Source organism: Melospiza melodia, chromosome 6 (genome assembly GCF_035770615.1).
Source record: "Melospiza melodia melodia isolate bMelMel2 chromosome 6, bMelMel2.pri, whole genome shotgun sequence".
NCBI classification, from domain to species: Eukaryota; Metazoa; Chordata; class Aves; order Passeriformes; family Passerellidae; genus Melospiza; species Melospiza melodia.
In genome coordinates, this window is record NC_086199.1 from 65,064,239 (window position 1) to 65,087,006 (window position 22,768).

A 22,768-nucleotide genomic window follows, 5' to 3' on the forward strand; every position below is an offset into this window, starting at 1 on the left:
ATGAAGTAAGATGCCTGCCAGAAATGTTACAGTTTTTATGCAACATAAGGTGCTTATAGGATTTATTTACCCACCATTGCAAAATAGTTGCTATTAACCATGATTGGTCCACGTCCTCTAAGGTATATGTATTCTTCCCACCAATCACTAACCTGCAGCAGGAAGGAAAAACAAAATTAGTAAAATCTCATCATTTTCACAGTTTAAGTCCTCTATGTTGATGGCTGCATAAGACAACATTCCATGCAGAAATGGAAAGGAAACTGCTAGCACTTAAAAAGACAATAATCCCCGCCCTGCTTATTTCCATCAGATTTCAGGGAAAACAGGGGAAAAAAGGGTGAGAAAACTAAATCAAATTCAGCTATATGTCTCTGATAAGGTTTCAAAGAAGTCATGTTCTCCACATAATATTTAAAATGTATCAGATCTCCTGAATGCTTTACAGCCTTTGCCAGGACAGGTTAGGCTACCTGGGTACAAGTACATTAGATAATATATCAAGAAGGAATTAACATTGCAGTTCTCACTAGGATGCTGAGGGATATTGGATATTTTTTTGGTAACAAAAAAAAGAAAACATAGCTCAACAGCTGAACAGATACAGTTCTTTATTTTTATATGCCTTAGCTGCTCTATACTAAAAAAACTGTTCTAAATCATTCTTCTAAACTACCTGGGTAGCCAGGTCCATTATTGAGTTATCAAACTCAACAAGCAAATAAGCAAACCCCAAAAGCAATCCTAACAGCAAAATTCTCCGGAATAATAAAACAAAAAATAAGCATGCATTTTTATTCAAGTTTCATTCACCTTTGCTCACCATACTGTTTACCAAATCATACAAATAATTTACATGCAAAGTCACATGCACTTTAAAAGAAATATTAAACAGTTTCAATTTCCCTCTTTTACATTTAAGAAATAATGCAGTTTAAGCCAAAAAGAGCACCAGGGAAGAAATAATGTAATTTGAACAACTGAGCTTCCTATTTATCTACTTACATAATTGGTGGCCCACCAGGATTTTAGCTTCAAATACCACTGAAGCCTTGGTCCCAAATTAAAAGCAAAATCTTTGGCAAGACCCTCCATTCTTTTGAACTTTTCATCATCCATAAGTGGTCGAACTGACTCCAGATACTAGAACACAAGAAAAGAATCAGTGTTCCTGATTAGTGCAGGAACTAATACACAGCTTCTCACCATTCCTACACAAAGCACTTTAGCATTAAACAAAGATTATCCACTCTCAATCCATAAGGCTACAAGTACCATGTTTTTAAAATAAGAGTATATGTTCTTCTAAATGTCTGCTGCAAACTTCAAAAAATAAAATATTTCTTCAGACATTTGTGAGCAAAACACAAGTGGAAGAGGCAACTTTTCTAAATATTTTCCACTCCAAAGGGTAAGGCATGCTACTTCTTCAGTAGCAGACCGAGATTTTTCTTTTTCTCCTCTAAAGATCAAACCTTCAGTTTCTGTGACATACTGCCATATTTACCCACTTTGCTACAAGATTTTGTGTTATGACACACATATTTAATAACACTGCACAACTGAGAAGGCTAACAAAAGTGTGCTTCAAACCCCCTGGAAATCACACTTTGTGGCACAGCCTTACAACAACAGGCATTGTGTCATCCAGTGTGAATCACACTGGCTTCAAACTGTCACCAGTTTCACTGGTTTGTCACAGCCTTTATTTTCATTTCCATGCAGAAGTTTGAATCTCTTACACCATATTAATACCACTGTGCAGTTTTTCATGAGGAATGGCAAAAACATCCCAAAAAGCACCTAGGATTCTGTGTAACTGAAGAAAATAAACTGGTGAATGTACATACCCTATTAACTGTGTCTTTAACAGCTGGAACTGGCAATCGTGGTAATGATGTCTGGAAACTGTATAGCATGGGTTTACGCCCTGAGAAAAGTTTTACAAGGGTCTGAAGAAAAGCAAAAACAAAATACACATACCAAATTATTAGGTTCAACAGAAGAACAACAACAGACTAAATGTGTAATGTAACTCGCAGTCATTTTCATTGGTAAATTATACTGTACTAGATTTAGGAAACTACTCCATTTATCAGAATTTCACATCAAAAAAAAAGGCCTTGACAGAAACTAACTTCCTAAAGTTTAACAACATGGCAGTGGAAGAGCAAGATAGGCATGGTCATTCCTGACTTCCCAGTTATCATCCTGTCACAGACAATATTGCTGTTTATGTAGGGCACACTTTGATCTTAATATAAAAATAGTTACTTAGCACTTCTTTTCTTTATATATTCCCCTCTGGAAAGATTAAAAAACTCACTTCTACCATGTGACCTTTTACTATATTACACAGTAGATACTAGAAACATATGTAAATTGAGCTTCAAAGCACAATCATTATCAAGCCTGTGACTCAGCTAAGGTTTCTAGATAACTACAGTAATCTTTAAAAATAATAATTATGCTTTTTTATCATGGCTTAATATTTTCCAAAGTTACAGCTCAACATCAGTAATAGGATTGATGTTACAGGGAGTTAATTCAAGCATGAATCAATCACAGGTAGTCTACTGCATGATTTGAATATAGCAAATTGTGCAAGCATGCCAGTGTTACACCCAGTGCTTGTGTTATCAAAAAACCCCCCAGCAATGAAACAAAAAAGCCAGAGAGAACTTAGCTTCAGATATTGTAGAATCTCCTGTGCTCCACAGGAGAGTGAAAACTACTTTTCAGTTGCAGCACACACTAAGCCAAAATTCTAGGCCATGCAACTTCTTGGCTACTCGTGGAAGGATTTTGACACTGCCACCCTATGTCAGCATGAAAGTCAAGTGGAGTGATTGGATTTTCCAACAACCCAGTGGAACTTTTACTGTCAAAGTGTAATCTTGGTCCAATACACAGGATAATATATATAAGCCAACAGAGAAGACAGAATAAAACACAGGATGCCATTTCACTACTAAATTCTGAAAATGTCTCCTAACAAAACTGTTGGAATGTGGAACTTTTCCTCCCTCTCAGCTTCCTGGGTCAGCACAGCTAGAGGAGACAGTTTTAGGCAGCACAAAACAACTAACAATTGCAGAGTATTACCAGCCACAAAGACCTCCCTACAAATGGATCTGTATCACAGCCATCAGACGTACATGGGATGCACCACAGTGGGTTGCCAATGAAATCCAGTTGTGCTTCAGGACAAGATAAATTTGGAAACAGGTGGGAAAGAGAAAGCTCAGCCTTTCATCTGGAAATCTAATTTCATACTTGCAGACAATTTTATTCCAAAACTCTTAAGCCAGAAAAGGCTAAAATTATTTTAAGAGAGCACCTGCACAACTGACAAAAATCAGCAAACACGTTTCACAGTACTTATCTCTAAAGAAAACTTGTAATAGAGAAATTATAATAGCTTGAGACCAATAAAGTGCTCTGACAGACACACACATTTCATTACATCACTGACTTCATATGCAGACACAGCAAACAATGTCACTCTAACATATGTTGCATCTCTTCACATACAATCACCACTTTTTTAACTTATTTTTTAAAATGGCAACTAATATTTGGATTTTCCCCTAAGACTGATACAGGAAATTTGATTTTATGAGGTCAAATATGCTGATTAAAAGTGCCAGCAGACTTCCAACCAGTCTGAAAAATCACTTTGTACTGTGACTGAAATTAGAGTTCAGGTTTTTGATCTGCATGATCATTTGAAGAGAAAACAGTTTTGTAAAAATCTAGAAAGTTAGGATAGTTGGGGCTGTTTCACTAGTTTTGCTGGGTCTAGTTAAATAGCCTTTTATAGAAGGTATAGATGAGACACTGTTGGGCATACATCTTCAGTGTACTTTTAAACACATAAAAAACACAATAAAATACATATGCAACATATATGGTAGACAAAAACTGATAAATACAATATGCACCAAAGCACAGTAAGAAGCATTACAGTCCATACTGTTTTAAGGTTGATAAGGCAGTATTAAGAGCTTTGAAGAATCTATCTGGTAGGACATGCTGAAAACCAAGGCAGCTACAGCTCCAAGCAATTGACAGAAAGCCTTACCATTGAGAGCCTCTGGACTGTACCAATTTGGGTCATGAGGCTGCTACTGCTTCCAGGAGAAACCATCAATTAGAAATTTCACTTGTACCAGACAAACATTAAACTCTATTTTCGTGTACACCATTCTGGATACCTATCCTTGAATAGCTCCCATAGTAAATAATGAGCTGTGCTTAGTTTAACATACATCTGTTAATTTTTGAGGCTCCAGAGACTAATTTTATTGCAGAGATTATTTTATTACAGTACAGAAACTGAGCTATTCCTACCATAATACAGGGAAAAGTGAGATGGAAGAACCAAGTCCAAGCAGCAAAACCTCACTTCATCTCTTGCAGCACCGACATCTAAGTTTCCTCACATTATACCTACCATATCCTTTAAGAATCCTTTTCCAAAGCACCACAACAATCAATCCACAGGGGACATACCACTCTCACCTTATCTTTATCTGAAAATTGCATAACACGCTACCTACAGCTTATGCTTCTTCCCCAACTCATTCTGGAGACATGCCAATAAATCAGTTGAGAGGACACTCAGCAATATTTTCTTCAAGCAGAAGAATAATTTTATAATGGATGACTAGAAACCGTAACATTACAACAAAGAATTAGGGGAGCCCTTTCTGTGAGGACAAGATTCTTTGGTGCTGTAGCCAAAGATCTTTAACTGCACTTGCACATAGAGAAAAAGCAGATATTGAGTCACACAGGCCCAAGGCATTGGACAACTTAGAAGTTACTCCTGAAGTGTTCACTCTTCCTTCTAAAAGGCCATGATGAAGAGTTTCATTACAGCTTTAGAAGGGTAACAGCAGAAATAGCTGCCTAACAGCCTCCTGTTCTATGACGAAAAAAAAACACAAGAAAGAAATAAAACTACAAAATTTTCCCTTGAAGCTTTGCATACTGATCAGTTAGAACTTAAGATGAAATGAAACCAACATATCCTTACCATCCAAAACTTGGTGCCAGCACTAAGCTTGCCATGCTCAGAGAACATCCAGCCATGGTAGGAGAGCAGCATTTTCAGGGAGTAGCGCATTGTGACAATAAGGGCAACCCAAAGCCCTGTGCCAAAAAGTACTCCACTCACAATGTTCTGTGTTTGGTTTGACATATAGCCACTATTTAAAACAAAAGCCAGCACATGCCAGTTAGTGTCCATTTAAGTTCCAAAGAGAAGCTGGTATTGCTAACATAAGTCTAATAGTAGCACAGACAGGCCTTACACAAGCTTTATGCCTGCTTACCCTGCTTTTATAAATTCCTTTCCAAAGACCTTTTCAGGCAGCAACATCAAAGGCCACAAAAGTTCCCAAATGTGCCTCCCAAATACCTAGAACTATGCAGCAATACTGGTACAACCTCCCTATTTCATATCCTCATACATCTGCTTATTTGGCTTATGGTGTCACAAATGTACTGTTCCAAAACTGATACATTTTAACAGGAATGGCTTTAAGAGCAGCTGCAAATAAAACTAATTTCCCTTTACAGAAACATTAACATTTTAGTCTACTTACGTTGTATCAAGTGTTCTGTTGATCTTGGCTATTATCCCTAAGGAAGGATCAATTTTAGCATACATGGTTGACATCACACCCACAACTACAATAAGCCAGCTAGATGGGCTAGCAGGGTAAACACCGGTGATAATTCCGTTCTGGAAAGAAAAGCCTTCACATAATTTTTTCATACCAAAGTGACTGACTTCATATTACCATGGAAAGAAACAAAAATCAACACATTTAAGTCATTTAGTTATAAACAAGTAGTTAAGACTATCCAACATTTTCTTACATGAGATTATCTCAGCAGCAGGGAATGGATTTACTTAAATTTGAAATTTTAACAATGATATCAACAATAAAAGGAACTTTTACATTCTCTTGCAGATACCACTGATCCTGCTGCAAGTCTTGCTAAAAATAGTGAAACTAACTAACAACTCTAAAACAGATGACACTTCAATAATTCCAGCTTACACTGAGTTAGACCCTTCTATATGAATACATGGCAAAAATATCCTACTGAACAAGAATTAACAAAGTTAATTCTGAGAACCAGAATTAACTTTTTTAATGTAATTTAAACAGTTCTTCTCATGGCTTTACAAGAAAATTTTAGTAAGATTTCTGTTAATATGTTCATGTTTTTGAAAGAGATGTTGAAGATAACCTGTAGTTTATGTAGATTGCTACTAATGAAACAGATATTTACAATTACAATCCCATGAACAAAACAATCTTTATCAAATACCTCAAAAGAAACAATACTACTTAGCTATAATAGTGTACCTTGTACCTCTACGACATATGACATTAAAGATCACAACTAGTAGAACTTTGGACTTCTGCTAAAAGATTACATTATCATGTGGTGCAGGAAGAGAATGAAGTCAGTTAATTTCTACATCTGCTTCATCTTGCTCCCATGGAATAAATAAAAAATATGTACCCTTTCAGTCTTTACAGTACCATGCTGTGGCAATTTCCTCAGCACCTCTTGTCTTAAATAAAACCCCCTAAGTCTTTCACAATGAGGAACCTTATTTACCATAAAGGGGAAAAAAATCAGTTTTCCACAAAAAAACTTCAATAAATTAATAAAAAATTAAATAACCCAGAAGTTTGGTGGACTGGACTAGTTTAGCATACCTTGAATCTGATGAACTTCTTCTTCCATGAATAGACACCAGAGAGGTAAATCTGTTTGAGTGCCTCATGGCTCATACGCAGGTCAATCCCATCTGGAGTTACTGTAAACTGAAAAGCTACTGCCTGATGAGCTTCCGCCATTTTCAGAGAGAGATCTGTCAAAAAACAAAGTTTAGAAAGAGCATTTCCCTCTTGTTCAGAGGAACCAGGACCTAGTCCATCTCTAGCAAGATATGGCAAATCTTGACCATGATTTTGGCAAAGATTTCCAAGTATGAAAAATTTATATATACTACTTGCCTTTTCCTTACAGGCTCTGCTTGCACTTCAGTCTGACTGTCCTGAAGGTTAATTTAAGGCACCTCTTTTAACCAAAACAGCTGCAAATGAAAACAAAACGTGTGTAACTCAGGCATTTTGATTTTGCATCACAACAGCTGTGTATCACCTATACATGCAATACAAAAAAAAAATCAGAATGGAACAGAAATTGAAAGCCAAAACATTTAGAAAAAGCATATCACAGGTACAGAGTATCTTACATTTCAAAGAATATTCAGAAAATGTTTTATTTGAAACACAAGGTATCCAAAGTTTTCACCTCAGCTAGAAAAACAAAGCTGCTTCTGGCCACATCTTCTCCCAAAATCTTTTTCATACCCTAATTTCAAGATGATTACTCAAAGCAATAAGAGGCTATAGTCCCTGTGGCTCTGTGCTGTGACTGGCAAATAACTACAAAAATCAAAACTATGCAGAGTTGAGGAAACCAAATCACAATTGTCAGAAAAATTACCTCCCCAAAGAAATCTGAAACTATGATGAAATTTCATGGAATTGCAGCTCTACTTAACTGCCCAAACAAATCTCAACAACCACGCCAATATAGACAGAAGACAATTATACTGAGCAGCCACAAAAGGCTCAAATCAAAACCGCTGGAAGTTAAAACAGAAATGCAAACCCAATGTAGCCCAAGAATCCCACGTGCCTGAGAGTGTTCTGCAAACACCTCTTGAATTCTGTCAGGTCTGGGGCTGCAACCACTTCCCTTGGGATCCTCTTCCAGTGCTCAACCACCCTCTGTGTGGAAAACCTTTTCCAAATATCTAACCTAAACTTCCTCAAGAGAGCTCCAGGCCATTCCCTCAGGTTCTGTCACTGGTTGGTCACCAGAGAGAAGAGACCTGTACCTGCCTTTCCTTTTTCCCTCTCAAGGAAGTTGTAACTGCAATGAGGATGTCCCTCAGTCCCCTCTTCTCCAGGATCAGCAGAGCAGGTGATCTCACCTGCTCCTTGTACCCTCTCTCCTCTCTAGACCCTTCACCATCCTCACAGCTCTCCTCTGGACTCTTTCTAAGAGCTTTATATATGTTATCACACTGTGGCACCCAAAACTGCCCCCAGCACTGGAGGTGAGGCTGCCCCAGTGCAGAGCAGGACAATCCCCTCCCTTTTCTGGCTGGTGATGCTGTCCCTGATGCCCCCAGGACAGGGTTGGCCCTGCTGGCTCAGATCCAGCTTCCCACAAACAGGACCCCCAGGGCCCTTTCCATGGCACTGCTCTACAGCCTCTCATTTCCTATCTATACACACAACCAGGGTTGCCCCAACACAAATGCAGAATCTGGCACTTGTCCTTGTTAAACTTGTGGGTAATTCCATAGCTTTTCTTAGTTCCTGTAACTAGCATTTATACAAAAACACCCTGGAAGTTACTCCTACTAATTTTTGATTCAGACAAATGTTTTTTGAGCACTTACAATTAGAAAGTAGATTTTTGCAGACAGACTCTATGTATAACATTGAAGTGGTCAGAACTATGTATTCCTGAGGAGACGATCATGCTTCCAAAGTCAGTCTCTTGTTCAACTTAATTTATTAGCTTACCAAAATTGTCATGCATAGCCCCAAAACCAATATCCTCCTAGAAGTATGACTAAATAGTAGTGGAATTTATTGCCCTATCTGTAGGTCGGGATTCAAGGGCAAGTTTTAGATTGAGATTAGTACAAAACACATTATCAATACTAAGTGTTTTAAGGTTGCACTGGCATTTCTGTGTAAGCAAAATCAAAGAAAGTACAACTACTTCACCCTTTTTAAATCCTAAAAGCTAGAATTCACATTTTGTTTGCCAACCTAAAGCTAGTGATTAAATTCTGGTAGACTCTCATGCCTGTTGAACAGCATGTGAGGACTAACCAGTGCAATTTAAATGGGCACTTCAAAAGCAGTTCATTATGACCAGAGTGCTGCTCCTCTAGTCTGTTAATATTCTACTTAACCAAAGTCACCTGAAACACAAAGAATGGGTGCCAATGTGTATGAGCAGAAAACCAGGCACTTGGGATGCAGCAACAACAGTAGGCTTAGGAAAAAATACACAATATAGAAAGAGAAGGAATACTTGGCAGAGATGAGTGAGGTAAGTGCTGATGCACATAAACTGTTAAGGTTGCTGACCAACAGGCATGGATTCTTTGCAATATTTAATGGGTCTGTTCCTGGACCAGCCTACAGTGATCCACCCCTGCAATACAGCTACTGCTACAGTGCCTAATGGAAATCCACAGATCTCACAAATCCATCAGCCACTGCTCAGGTTTTAGAAGCTGGGTGAATCAAGGCACCTAAGGCTCACGGCATCCTAGAGATAGTATGCAATTGATTTATGTGTGTGTAGTGTCTGATTAGAATAACAAAGAAGAACAAATTAGAAGAAAACAAAGTTCTTTGAACACCAGTTACAAAAGCTTTAACACAAGCCCTGTGTGCCTGAGTAACAACTGCAATTTGTAGTACTTAATGACTCTGTCACTAACAACTACTTAATATGGGCTCTGCTGCAGGCAAGTATGAGGAAGTCAAAGTCAGCTGTCCATTCATTCATTTAAATTGGTCATTACCAGCTGACAAGAGAGCAATAAAGCAGGGAGAGGCAGCAGTAATACAGGGTATAACCTGAATTCAACAGGGTTTGCAAAAGCTTTCAAAGTCAAGAATATCTCATATGTTTAGTGGCACTATTAAGAGTGGGATGATAAAACCCCAACAAACACATACAAAGAACTCAATCGTTTTTGCATACAGGGAATCAGGCACCTGGACTTGTCTCAAGAAGGGCCAACATGCTCTGCTCAGTTCACTCACAGAATTTTGTATTTTGGAATGCCAGTGTCTTAAGTACAAGATCAGCCAGTTTCCCTTACCCTTCAACTCCACTGTGACTTCTCAGCCTAGAAATTTTTAATTAACCTCCTCTTTGTTTCTGAATGGAAAGAATTTCAGGAACCCCTTCGTTTTCAAGCACATGCTCTTTTTACTGCCCAAGGCAGAAAAAGATTCTAAATAGCGTCAAGTATTAACAGCCAACCAGACATTTTAATGAATCAAAATTTAACATTCTCATAAAAATAAATAAGCCTCATTAAGGAAAATATTCCTTATTCCCAAATGAAAAAAAAAATTAATCCACCAAGAATTAATCCTGAATAAAGTAAACGAGCCCTGAAAACAAATACAGTCCAGTTCTAGAACTGTACTGCTTGACGTTAAGATGTGAAACAACAAAGCACCTTGTTCCTTTTCATATTCCCTTCGTTTCCTTTAAAAACCATAAGCCTTTAACACTGCCCTGCTTTACGATGGCGGAACACCAAAGGCTTCCCGGAGCCGCCGCCCGGAGCCCTTGTTTTGCTCCTTGCCGGCCGGCTTAGCGCCGAGCCGGAGCGCTTCCCTCGGCATTCCTGCGGAGCCACGTGCCCCGCGAACTGGGGGAAAGGGCACGGGCGGAGCCTCGGCCTTTTCAACTCGGCTCCCGGGCAGCGCCCACGGCCTCCCTCACACGGCCGGCCCCGCCGCGGCAGCGGCTCCGAGCGCGGGCACCCGGCTCTGCGGCCCATGTCTGCGCAGCACACACTAATTAACCTCCCGAGAGCCATAAACCACAGCTCTCGACTTTCCTAGCAGCTTGGCAGAGTCTTACTCCAAGAGGGGAAAAAAACCCTCAGCACAATAATTTCTATTACTCATCTGAAAGGGCTATTTTCATTCCTTTCAGTGTTCTCTTACAATATTAATGTACCTTAAAAAAATCACACACTTGCCCCTTAAAATTTGGTTTATTGATTCTTTGCGAGTTTTCTTCTTTTATTTAAAGAAGAAAGCTGCCTGTTTCCTGCTCTTATCTGGTTTCATTTAAATTCAAACATGCTGTAACAGTTGCAGATGTTTCTTCTCTTCCTTTTTCATACCTCTGCTTGAGCCAAACTAAACTATGCACAATTTTTTCCTCATTCTTATAAACAAGAACTGCTAGGCTGGATGTTGCTTTTAAGTCAAGGAAACACATTACACACTAGAAAGCTTGTGTGCTGATGGTCTGCAAAACTATGCTGCTACATCTACTATGCAAAAAGCATCCTCACACTGTTATTTTTGCAGTTTCGGGACATTTACTCCATAAAGACTGAGGTTTAACTCACAGACCTTATGACTTCAGCATGCATACACTGAAGAGTCAGTGTTGGGACTCATGTTCCTACAACCACTGAAGGAGATAAGGGCTTCAGCCCTGGAAAATCTGAGGCTAAGAGAGGTCCTACATGCAGGATGCTTCCATTTAAGTCAGGCATGCAAGAAGTTACCAGTGGTTGGCAATGTCTCTCTGAAGCACAGTGAAAGAACTGCCTTGGTCATTTTAAAATAGCAGCAGGCCATGATACAAAAGCTAACTGCATTACAGCACAAAACAAGGAATTAATTCTTGAAGCAGTTACTCCTGGAAATGCTACTGAGCATGAATCTTTTTTATCTTTCTGTGGATTTCGTACACTTTACATGGATAAAGTGATAGTGCTAAAAAAAATAAAGTCACACCTATACCTCACAACAAATGCAAATACTAGGCTTTAAGAGGATGTCACTTGTTTCCTATACATTGCTTGGCTCATGCAATTCACTTTTCCCCTATTTCCTCTTCCTCTTGAATAGAAAAACCCGTCCTTTTTCCTTGTCAGGATTCTAAACATCTAACAAAAAGACACATATTACTTAAACACAGTTTTCGCATCAATACTCCTTTTTCTGCAAAGGAAATTAACAAATGCAGAGGAAAACTGAAGAGGCCTCATTCACTTGATCCCAAACAGCTTTGATGAAAGACTTAATTCTGTGACTCTCCCTTTCAAGAGTACATTGATAATTTAGTTTGAGTTTCTCCTCACAGGTCTCTGACACCTATTTATAGATTAGCTTTAATATGCAGGGCATATGACTGTCAGTAACCAAACCAAGATCATAAAACAATTCTTTCCAATTATTTTACTTGGATAATCAAAAATTGACATTTTTCTACAAAAAAGCAATGGCTGCTGCACGTAGTTTCTCTGAGAACATGCCTAGGTCCCACCACACACAGGTTTGACACTGTCACAGCTCTCAGACAGACACGCTTGGCACCCAAGGCACAAAATGTTCATAGATGGTGGGCAGACTTGCAGCATTACTTGCAGGTATGATTACTTGCAGTTCTGAAATCAGAATTACCTGTACCATGGCATTTCTGAATTCAAAATTACCCAGAAACCCTCATAACTTCAGGCAGATACAAGGCACCACCAATCAAGCAATGAGAAGCATTTTATGGCAAAGGCTTTTGTCATAAAACAAAACTGACTCCTGCCAAGTTCCTACTAGGCAAGCTTAGAAGTAAAAAAAACCAACAACGCAAAACAAAACAAAAAATCCAACGAACCACAACAGGAACTTGACCCTGAAGAATTCTTCAATCATTTCTTACAATAAACTAACTTAACTACAATAAGCTTGGCACTCCAGTTTCAAATAGAGGCTGGTGAGGAGAAAAGTGTGATACTAAACTATTTAAAATGACATTGTTTAAGGAAGCTTTCAAGTTAAGAAGTGGAGAAAAACATCAGATGAAAGTACATTAAACCAAATTTTAATTAGTAAACATACTTAAAACTATATTAAAATTTCCATTTAAAGCTAGACACCTTGAATGAAGAATGGTTTTGGAAAACCAAGCAAGTACCCTAAAGTCTTGGTATGACCCCAAACCAGTTTATTTAAAAGAAAAGCGAGGGGGAGGGAATCTATTTCTATTAACATGCAAATCAGTAAGAGTTACTGTTTGAATGTGAAAAGCAGCCACAGAAAACTAGAAAATAATTCTGGAGCTCCCAAAAGTTCTCATAAAAGACTTTAAGTCTGAAACCTCTTTAAATAATGAAAATATTGAAAAAATTTATCCATTTATATTTATTTTGCTGTCCATCAGATCTCCCTTCAGGAGGTGAGCTTGCTACAGCTTTTAAAAGAAAATGGACACACGAGATTTATTTTGTATGTTTAGTGATAACATATTTTGACACTTTAGGGTAGGCCACTGAATTTTAAGAGTCTGAGGACAGAATTAATGAAATTAAAACCAGTATTTAAACACTTGAACAGCAGTGCTGTGTTTGTGCTGAGACATTGACCAAGTATTTCCTCTCAGTTGTGTAAGCCACTACTATGGAAATATACATTTTCTATCTCCCAGAAAGCCAAAACTATGAATGTATTTTGTTTTTCACAGATCAGTAAAGAACTTCGTATGCTCAAATCTGTTGATTTCATACCAGGCATTAAATCAAAAGAAAGAGAATTCCAAACACTGAGATGTTTATCCAGTCTCCTCATGCATTATTACTTGGATTTCACTTGGATTTCTGTTATTGATGGTCCTGTCAGTCCAAGCCTTCAGTACCACCTACACAAAGTATTCAGACGAAACTATGGCAGCTGACTTTGCCCAGACAGTGTGTTTGCAATGAAATTATACATAGTGAAGCACAACAAAGCCAGTGCCAACATCCTCAAGTAACTTCCTAGCCTGTTCCTTTATTTTCACACTTTGCCACCTGCTACAGTTCAATTGACCCATACAGTCATCCCAGAAGTGGATGCAAAAAACCAAAACAATAAAACCAACAGAAACCTCCATCCACCAGAGGGAAAAAAACCCAGCCAAAGTGAAACTGCTGATGGATTCACAAGTACAAGGAATGAAACGGGGAGCAGTGGCTGCCATCCAGATGGGACCTTGGCAGGCTGGAGCACCAGGCAGGCTGAAACCTTGTGAAGTTCAATAAGGAGAAGTGCAAAGTCCTGCAGGTGGGGAGGGCTAGCCCCACTCACCAGAGACTGAGGGGCTGGAAAGCAAAGCTCAGCAAGTGGCACACGGGCAGGAAGGGGCCCTGGCAGAGGCTGCAGAGGATGCTGACACAACCCTGGGGCATCAGGAGCACTGCTGCCACCAGCAGGGGAAGTGACTCTGCCCTTCTACTCTGTGCAGGTGAGGCCCCATCTCAAAAACTCTGTGCAATTCTGGGCTCCCCAATGAGAGAAATGAAACTACTGCAGAGGATCCAGTGAAGAGCCAGTAAGAAGATTAAGGGCTTGAACTATCAAGCCTGCAGAGACGCTTTAAGAAATTTATTGTAGGAGTTTTCATAAGACATCTGCTGTAAAAAATAAACTTATAGAGCACTAAGGCCTGGACAAGAAATCTTGTGCTTCAACTGCTTTAAATGAACAGCACACCTTGAAATTCAAATGGGTAGTAGCAGCCAAATATTAAAAAAGAGCAAGTTTTCTGCAACTGACAAAAATATGCCAGTAGCTTGGAGGATAAAAGAAGCTGGACTTTGAAGAATGAACCCTTTAGAAAATGATTCATCTCAGTTTTTCAGCGTTACTGCAGTAACTTTGCCTTTGCTGAAAAGCACCAAAGTTTTATTATACAAGGTTTTCAAATGCATATTGGGATTTTAAACACCGCTACCGTGCCCAGTGAAAGTCTGCCAGTTTTAAGGCAGCAAGTAGATTTCCTGAGCTGCCTTTGAATGCCCCATATTTTGCAGTGATATGGTGGGAAATTGTACAAGCTCCTAATAAAAAATTAGGCTTGAAATTCAAGGCTACATGTATATACACCTATCTAGAGAAAACACTGACTGCTCCTACCTATTATTGATAATACAGTCATTAAAAATGACTGTATTATCAATAATAAAACAGATGTGACTTCAGTAAAGAATATGGAGGTTTTTCATGGGGTTTGCTATAAATACAATAATTTCAGGCACTGCAGTATACACTGCACAGCAGCATCCAGTAACTCGAAGTCCCATCCACTCTTGGGTCAGATAGCGGTGGGGAGGCAGTCACTCACATAAATGCCAAAATTCTGCCCTGCTGCAAGAGGATCGATAAGGTAATGCAGCTAACCAGGGAATGCCAAAAGGATGCCAAAGATGCTTTCACCTGTGTGCATGTTGATGCATAGTTGAACAAAACTAAAGCTGTAGAAAAAGCATTCCGTTTAAGAGAAATCTTAACAAACAGCAAATTTGTCTGGAGTTCTATGCCTTTCAAAAGAAATTCAGGTCTTGTTCTACAGAATCTTCAGTAAACATTATAAAATATACAGATGAAACATTGAAAGACATGAGCAAAAAGACTGTCTGGTCTCTCATAGCTGTTTCTTTGATATTCTCTTAGGCAATGGCACCTTCCTGTATATCGCACTCATGCAAAAAGGTATCAAGACACCAAAGCCTCAAAAAGAGCAGTTTATTGAGTTTATACTTAGCTCATGTGACATTCCACAAGGTGCTCACTTCTGAACTTAATATAAAGATTAACCAGACACAGTTATTCACTTGAGAATTTCTATTTCTAAATTGCTTCCTTGCCTACTAACCTTCAATAATGTCTAATCATGCTTCAGTATATGGGATGACACAGATACTTGCTGCTTTCAAGTCTTACCAACAACTCAGCTATCTTACAATGACTAATCATATTTTTCAGACACAAAGTCTTTAAGAGAAATATGAGAGAAGTGAAGCCAAATCATACCTGTGCAAAAATTCGCCACAAGGATTAAGTTTACTCAAGGCTTCTCAGGTGAACCTAATGACTATGGCATACAAGTAAGACAGAAACCAAAGAGTCACTCTCCTTTAAATGCTGAATTAACATAGCACTGATGAAAACAAAATTAGCCTGACAGGTGTTCTCATGACACTTAAGTTGGGACAAGTTCTCATATTTGATTGTTGCTAATCATTGGCTCCAATCCTTCCCACCCTCACCTACACCTGACAGGCGTGGTCTCTTGGAATTGCAAATGTCTTTAAGGATTTCTCACAACTAAGAGATGAGCAAATGCTGTGGCTCGAGCCAAGGCAGAGAACTGAACAGATGTATCTGCCCAGCTACAGCAGCACTGGCACCCACAGCAATCCTCACCCACAGGGGAGGGTTTGAAATCAGAACAGCTAAGAAAGCTTCAGTAAGTTGTGGCCCCACAGACAGTTTAAGTCCTGACCTCAGTAGTTTTCCAAGATCACCTGTGGGTGAATATATTCATTACCCTCTGCAGATATCTCTTTTGGCATCTTGTGCTAATTTTCTTACTCCCATCCTCGGTGGCAAACTGGAGCAACAGGTCTATATGGATGGAAAGAGATAATGACAATGGCCAATGAATGCAACATAAACATACCCAAAGAGCTGTCTTCCTTAAAAGCAGGCTTGAGATCTGTTTGCCACACACAAGCCTTCTATCCCAGAAGCTCACTGGCCCTGGGATCCTGAATAAGTTAGGACACAGCATGGGGCAGACTCATTCCAATGCTCCTAGCTCCTAAGAGACTACAGGCACTGCAGCAGTGGCCATCGCTCAGCTGCAGCTCTCAGACAGAAAGTCAAGAGAAACACTGTGAGCTTTGATTCACACACAGCTTTCAACTGCTCTGAGGGGCTGGATCAGATTGGAACCATTTCAGAAAAACTGATGCCAATGGAGAAAATAGTCACAGACCGTGGTTCTGAAACACTATTTTCCATTACACTGAATGACACTGTTTACACTGAACATGTCCAAGATGGTGAGGAACTATGGAGAGACAGAAAGTTCATGTGCTCCCCACTCAGTTATTTCTGAGGGCTCCAGTAGTGACTGGCAGCTCCTGTGACAAGCAAGTTAATTTCAGGGGCCAGACTCCAATGTTAGGCTCAGTATCCAGTTTAAGACCTCTAACCAAGTGTTTGTCTGCAGGCTTTAAACTTCCATTAGACTACTGAACACAGAGGCCATCAAGATTTCTCAGACTGTTTTCACCAGCACTTCAAGGAGAAATGCCACAGTTAGTAAGTCGTCTTCTCACCTGGTCTGGAAACAGGCAAAGTGGAGGACATTTGCAAACAATCTGTTAATTAATTACTAGGCTAACCCTAAGGAATATTAATCCCTACAGTTCCTGGATCATTTGATCTCTCTTCTCTTCCCAATAGCATTCTCCTGAAATAAACAAACAACCCCCACCCCAAAACCCCAACAAACACAAACCACCAACATTCTCCAAAATCAAACCAGAAACTTTTACAACTGTTGGATTATTTCTAGGTTTTTTTTTTTTTTTCCTTATACAGGACATACTATATTGTTCCTAGGCCTCTTAGATCATTCTAGCCTCTATTGCAATACACATCATATTGTCCACATCCCAGCAAGCTACATCCTCTGACCTTCTAGAAATCTGGAATAATCTGACTAACAGAGAAGCATACTCTGCTAAAACCCTGTGCAGTTACCATACCATGCAGAAACCTCCCCCACCTCATAAAAACTAGGCTCTAGACCAAGGCCATTTCTTTTTAACTGCTATAAAATACATACCCAGACATTTAGAATATACAAGCTGAACCCTTTTCTCTCTCTTTGAACTTAATGAGCTTCTGTGCTCCTGCAGTAATGAAGAATTATTATCTTCCCTATGACAAAAAATGTTTCTGGAGTGACAGGACTTTTACGACACATAAAAGATGTCACATTTTAGGACTTAAGAGATGCTGGAAGATGGACAACAATGTGTGGGGATGAGAAAGCAAACCAAGTTAATTGTTCTCACGGTACTTCAATGACCATTTACTGAACAAGGCTGAAAGACCTCAATAAGGTCTTTCAGCTAGCATGAGGCTCTAAGACTGAAGAACCGGTTTCAAAGATTTGCAAAAATATTTAAATTGACATTCACATTAAAGTTAACCCAGACTTGAAGAAAGTAGGTTCAGTCTGTGGATTGTGTTTTTCCAAACGTGGAGTTCATGACTACAATACAAGCATGCTGCAAAGAAAATGCGCTTAGAATGTTAAAAAAAAACAAATGTAAAAATATACATCAAGAATACGTCGTTTAGGAGTTTTGTTGCGCGACTGGCGTTTTATTTGCGGATTCTTTTCCGGGGGTGGGGGTGTTATTTGTTTGTCTTTTTAGTACAAACATTTGCTCAAGTCGCCTTTCATCCCAGACTTTTGAGAGAAGACCTGGGATTCACCACCGCGCCCCCCTCGCCGCTGCGGCTCCAGCCTCCCGCCGCTCCCCCACACGGAGCGGGGGGCACGGGACCCCCCTGGCCGCTCCGGCTCCAGCCTCCCGCCGCTCCCCCACACGGAGCGGGGGGCACAGGACCCCCCTCGCCGCTCCGGCTCCAGCCTCCCGCCGCTCCCCCACACGGAGCGGGGGGCACGGGACCCCCCTGGCCGCTCCGGCTCCAGCCTCCCGCCGCTCCCCAGCGCGGAGCGGGGGGCACAGGACCCCCCTGGCCGCTCCGGCTCCAGCCTCCCGCCGCTCCCCAGCGCGGAGCGGGGCGCACGGGACGCCCTCTCTGCCCCGGCTCCCGCCGCTCCCCCACACGGAGCGGGGCCGTCCCGGGCTGCGGGCGCGTCCCCGCCCCCGGCGCGCTCCCGGGCGCGCCCACGTGACCGCTGCCAGAAGTGGGTGAAAGGTCGCGCCGCCGCGGCCCCGCCCCGCGCGTCCCCGGCCGCTCCAGGCCTTTCCACGCGCGCCGGGAAGGCGCTGCCAGACAAAAGTTCCCAGAGAAAAGGACGGCGAGCGGCGAAAGAAGCCAAGCGCACCCCTGAGCGAATGGGGGGGGGCTCAGCTCCTGCAGCCGAGCGAGTTCTAGTCCGGTTCTCAGCAGTTCAAGGTTACGCTTTTCTTGAACAAGGAATAGTGATTTCCTCCTCTAAAATCAGGGCTGAAACACCCCGAAATTTTAAAAAGCACTCAGGTCAACTTAACTTTCTAACTAAGTCACGGCTGTGACAGAGCCCGATACCTGTGTAACCATGAGAAGTTACATTTCCTGAGCTAACAAAGATCCACACAACACCAGCTGTGCTACTGTAAACTGGCAGTCATTAGTTTATATCGATATGCTTACAGGAGGAAAAGAACCTGCTAGTTACCACGGATGCCCACAACACTTGTTTTATACAGCATCCGGTGCTGATGGTCAGAAAAAGCATAAAGGAGTTAGCAGATCTGGAAACTGAACACGTCAGACACTCGGGAAAACATAACGACAGAAGAACGAAGGAATCAGATCTCCATTTTCAGTGCTACTCCCCTACACACACGTGAAAAGGAAATGAGCGGTTTTCTGTACTGTAATTTCCTTTAGACTGCAGATTGTCCTCTAAGTGCTGACAAACTGCCAGGTTGAGAGGAAGAATGAGACGTTTGTCCTGGTCCTACTTTGCTCTTTTCTCTTTCCAAAAAAGGTTCTTCCTGTTACAGTTTCATCAACACTAGTACACATCTATTATAACTGGATCGCAGCCCATGTAATACTTTAAGTTCAATTTTCTATTTTAGACCAGAGAACACACAGCAAAGACCAAAGCTGTTGGAATATGAAGCGAGAAAATGTGATGCTGCGAGAATCTTGCTCTACCTTTTTACAAGAGGTCTAATTAGCATTCTCATGCAGTAAACCTGTCACGCCTTGAACAAGATACTACATTTCCTGTGTTTGTAGTTCCAGCAGTTTGTAGCGACTGCGGTTTTTATAGGTTTTACAGGCTGGAATCACACGGGCATATAGACTAGTCTCTCTCTCTCTCTCTCATAGACACACACAATAAATTCATTTCCGCACTGGAAAACCCACCACCCATGCCACGCCGCATGGACACTTCCACAGACGTGGAACTCATTCCGGCTACGAGTCAGACCCAGGAAGCTGCGGGTCACCCGTGTCACCTTAGTTTCGGCGGCGGCACAGATTCAGCGAGTCTCCCGGTGTACCTGTGTCACACCGCTCCCCTGCCCCCATGCCCGCCCCTATCTGCAGCACCGAGGCACCATCCCTCACACCGGGGCAAGTCGCGAGCACCGTGCCAAGGACACCGCGCCTTCCCAGGACTCTCCGGCGCCCGCCAGCACCGCGCCCACCACCCTTCCCTGCGTTCCCACCCTTTTCTCCAGCAAGGACGAGCCCCGCTGAGGAAGCAGCACCCGGCGCACTCGCACATGCACCACGGAACTTCGTGCTCGACCTAATGGAAACAATAATTAGGCTAAAACCGGACCAGGCGAGCCCGTCCGCCTGTGCCCGATGCTGCCCTTCCTCAGCCCCGAGGAAGGCGGACGGCGGCGCGCCGCGGGAGCGTCCCGGCTGCAGGGGGAGGGGAGCGGCAGCCCGCGGTGAATCAGCCGGGCACGGCGGGCACACGGCCCCCGGAGCCGGGCCCCGTGCCGCTCACCTGCAGAGACCGGCGGCGACGGGCGGCGAGCGGGCCGAGTGCCGCGGCGGCCGCTCGTGAGGGAAGCAGCGGTGGGACGGCGGCCGCTCCCCTGCACGCCCAGCGGAGGCGGAGCACGGAGGGCGGGGAGCTGCCGGGGGAGGGATGGGGTGGCCTGCGCTGGGCTGGGCCGGGCTGGGCGGACGGCGGGGAGCCGGGATGTAGGAAGGCAGAGCCGTGGGGAAGTGTGGCCGCGGGGGCGGCGGTCCTGGGGTTGCGGCAGGAACCGGGAAACTCGGTCCTGGTGGCCTCGCAAGCGTCCGCGGGAAAGAAGCTTCGGGGATGCGCGGAGGGGATCAGGGGCCATAAACGAGGCGGGGAGAAACATGCTCCTTGGAGGAGGATTGCGAGAGGGGCACCTGTTTGGTGGTGAAGGGATTGCCAAGGAAAGTTGAGATTTCGAGCCCCCCAGCACCTCTGTGCATCATCACCCAAGGCGATGGCTTTCCTGGGCTCTGGCAAGAGTGGGGGCAGATCTTAGAGCAAGGGCAGATGGGGGTGTGAAGGAGCTTCCAAGGGAAGGCGCAGGACAGCACCAGCTCTCCCTCCCCGTTCCTTTTGCTCGGGAGCCCTGGCTGGGGGGGGTCTTTCATTCGAGTTTTCTCTTTGGAGCCTGGGTTCTGACTGGCGCAAGGCATTGGGTGAGCGATATCCTCACAAGGATACCCTGGTGCAAGGGCAGAGCCCCAGTGAGCGTCAGCAAGAGCTTCCAGTCCTGGCCCCTTCTGTGTGGGAGCCCCAGCACGGAGCCAAGATAGACCCCCATGGGGAGGACCAGCCAGCCCACTCTGCTCCAGCAAATAGTGGGATTTGAGGGAAATAAGTACACTCAATACATCTTAGTAAAAGTGACTACATTCTTTTAAAAATGCAAATTCATTAATGTTATTAAAATGTAAAGGTACAAGTCTCAGGGCAGAATGGCAGTCAGTTTGAAAATGACCAGTTTTTGAATTTGTAATGAACTTGCCACTTTCAAGAGCTTGGACAGCAGATGCTTTGTTTGATTTTAGCATGATAACAGCTGGAATACTGCTCTGTCCCAAAAGGAGGTCATGGCCTGTTTGACCACAGTGGTGTCAGTATGGAATCTCTCCTTTGAACTGCTAAGAGCTGGGATTCCTACATTTTTCACATGTGGGCAAGCCCACCCAGCCATGCAATCCTTTCTGCTGCAATTTCCAGGACGTGTGGCTCAAAGCTTACAAATACACAAATGGGACCGAATCCAGAAGCATGGACACTACAGACTAAATCTTTCCCTTACACTAAAGGGATGCTGCTGATCATACAGCATCAACAAAAAGAAACCCCCAGTTCTGGTCAGAATTTTCCCTTCTAGTATTGTATGCCTAATGATGTAATTTTAAGGTGTTATTTTTTCAGAAGGAAACATAAAGCCTAGGAAAAAAAGCAAGGTGAGGAAAAGAAAAAGCAGAGGTATTTAGATCTATTAATATCAGCAGGGGGAGAAAGAAAACAAAAGAATAAATCATTAACTACACCCATCAACAGCACTCATATCTACATATGTCTGGCTAGGATAGGAATAGTGGATAGTAATGTAAGGTGGACAGTTACAAGAAGGTAACTGGGTGGGAAAAATCATGTGTGTTTTTCATTAGGCACAAAGGCAACCAAAATCCATGTTAGGCATTTATTTATTTACTGTATCTTGCAGGTGCCTTTTACTATTAAGATATTTGTATTTAAAAAAAGAATAAAAAATAACAAATCTGCCTTTTTCTTTCTACCAGTACCTGTATACATATCTTTGTCTCCAGTCCTTGTTTTCATCTACACACTAAATCAGGTATCAGTCAGCTGAGAACATATCTTGATGTTAATTATTTTGTTCTCCAAATTATTTTGTTCTCCAAATAATCGTGTGAGCTGCCATGTATTAGGAAGCATTAAGACAGAGTGCTTACTTTAACATGATTAAGCCCCCTGCAGATAACCTTAGTAAAGAAATGAAAACTATTGCCTTACGTAAAGCTGTGATGATTGCAACTTAGCTAAACCTGACTTGGCTCAGTTTAGCTGGCAAGTGTAAACATCACAGATAATCCTGTGAGTAATTCCCACTGGTCCTGACACTGGCATCTAGGTCAGGCTGTATTCACCCATTAACCCACAGAAGCCAGGTTGGTAGTTCTATAAGAAGAACCTAACCAGAACATTTTGTGCCTTTGATTGTGGCAGTAGGCACTGCTGAAATGCTCTATCTCCTCTGCTAACTAAGAAGGTGATAAGATACAAGGTGACTCTGATGTCCACCGCTGCAACTACAATTTTCTGTGTGCCTGCACCATGGCCTGTGTTTCTGCAGCAACCTTGCACTGCTCAGCAAAGT

The 22,768-nt window shown here is 42.2% G+C and overlaps 1 protein-coding gene across 1 annotated transcript in view; it reads right to left on the minus strand.

The window, feature by feature from the left end:
* The window catches only part of CPT1A (carnitine palmitoyltransferase 1A), a 36,253-nt gene extending 15,798 nt beyond the window's left edge, over positions 1-20,455 (minus strand). Inside the window, exons 1-8 of the mRNA XM_063158766.1 lie at positions 20,374-20,455; positions 7,047-7,126; positions 6,747-6,901; positions 5,613-5,752; positions 5,042-5,213; positions 1,851-1,952; positions 1,006-1,143; positions 75-152 (exon numbers count right to left, since the gene is read on the minus strand). Of these exons, the coding sequence (XP_063014836.1) occupies positions 75-152; positions 1,006-1,143; positions 1,851-1,952; positions 5,042-5,213; positions 5,613-5,752; positions 6,747-6,887 (771 nt within the window). The 5' untranslated portion in view covers positions 6,888-6,901; positions 7,047-7,126; positions 20,374-20,455. The remainder of the gene's footprint in view (positions 1-74; positions 153-1,005; positions 1,144-1,850; positions 1,953-5,041; positions 5,214-5,612; positions 5,753-6,746; positions 6,902-7,046; positions 7,127-20,373) is intronic.
* Between the last annotated feature and the right edge of the window lie 2,313 nt (positions 20,456-22,768).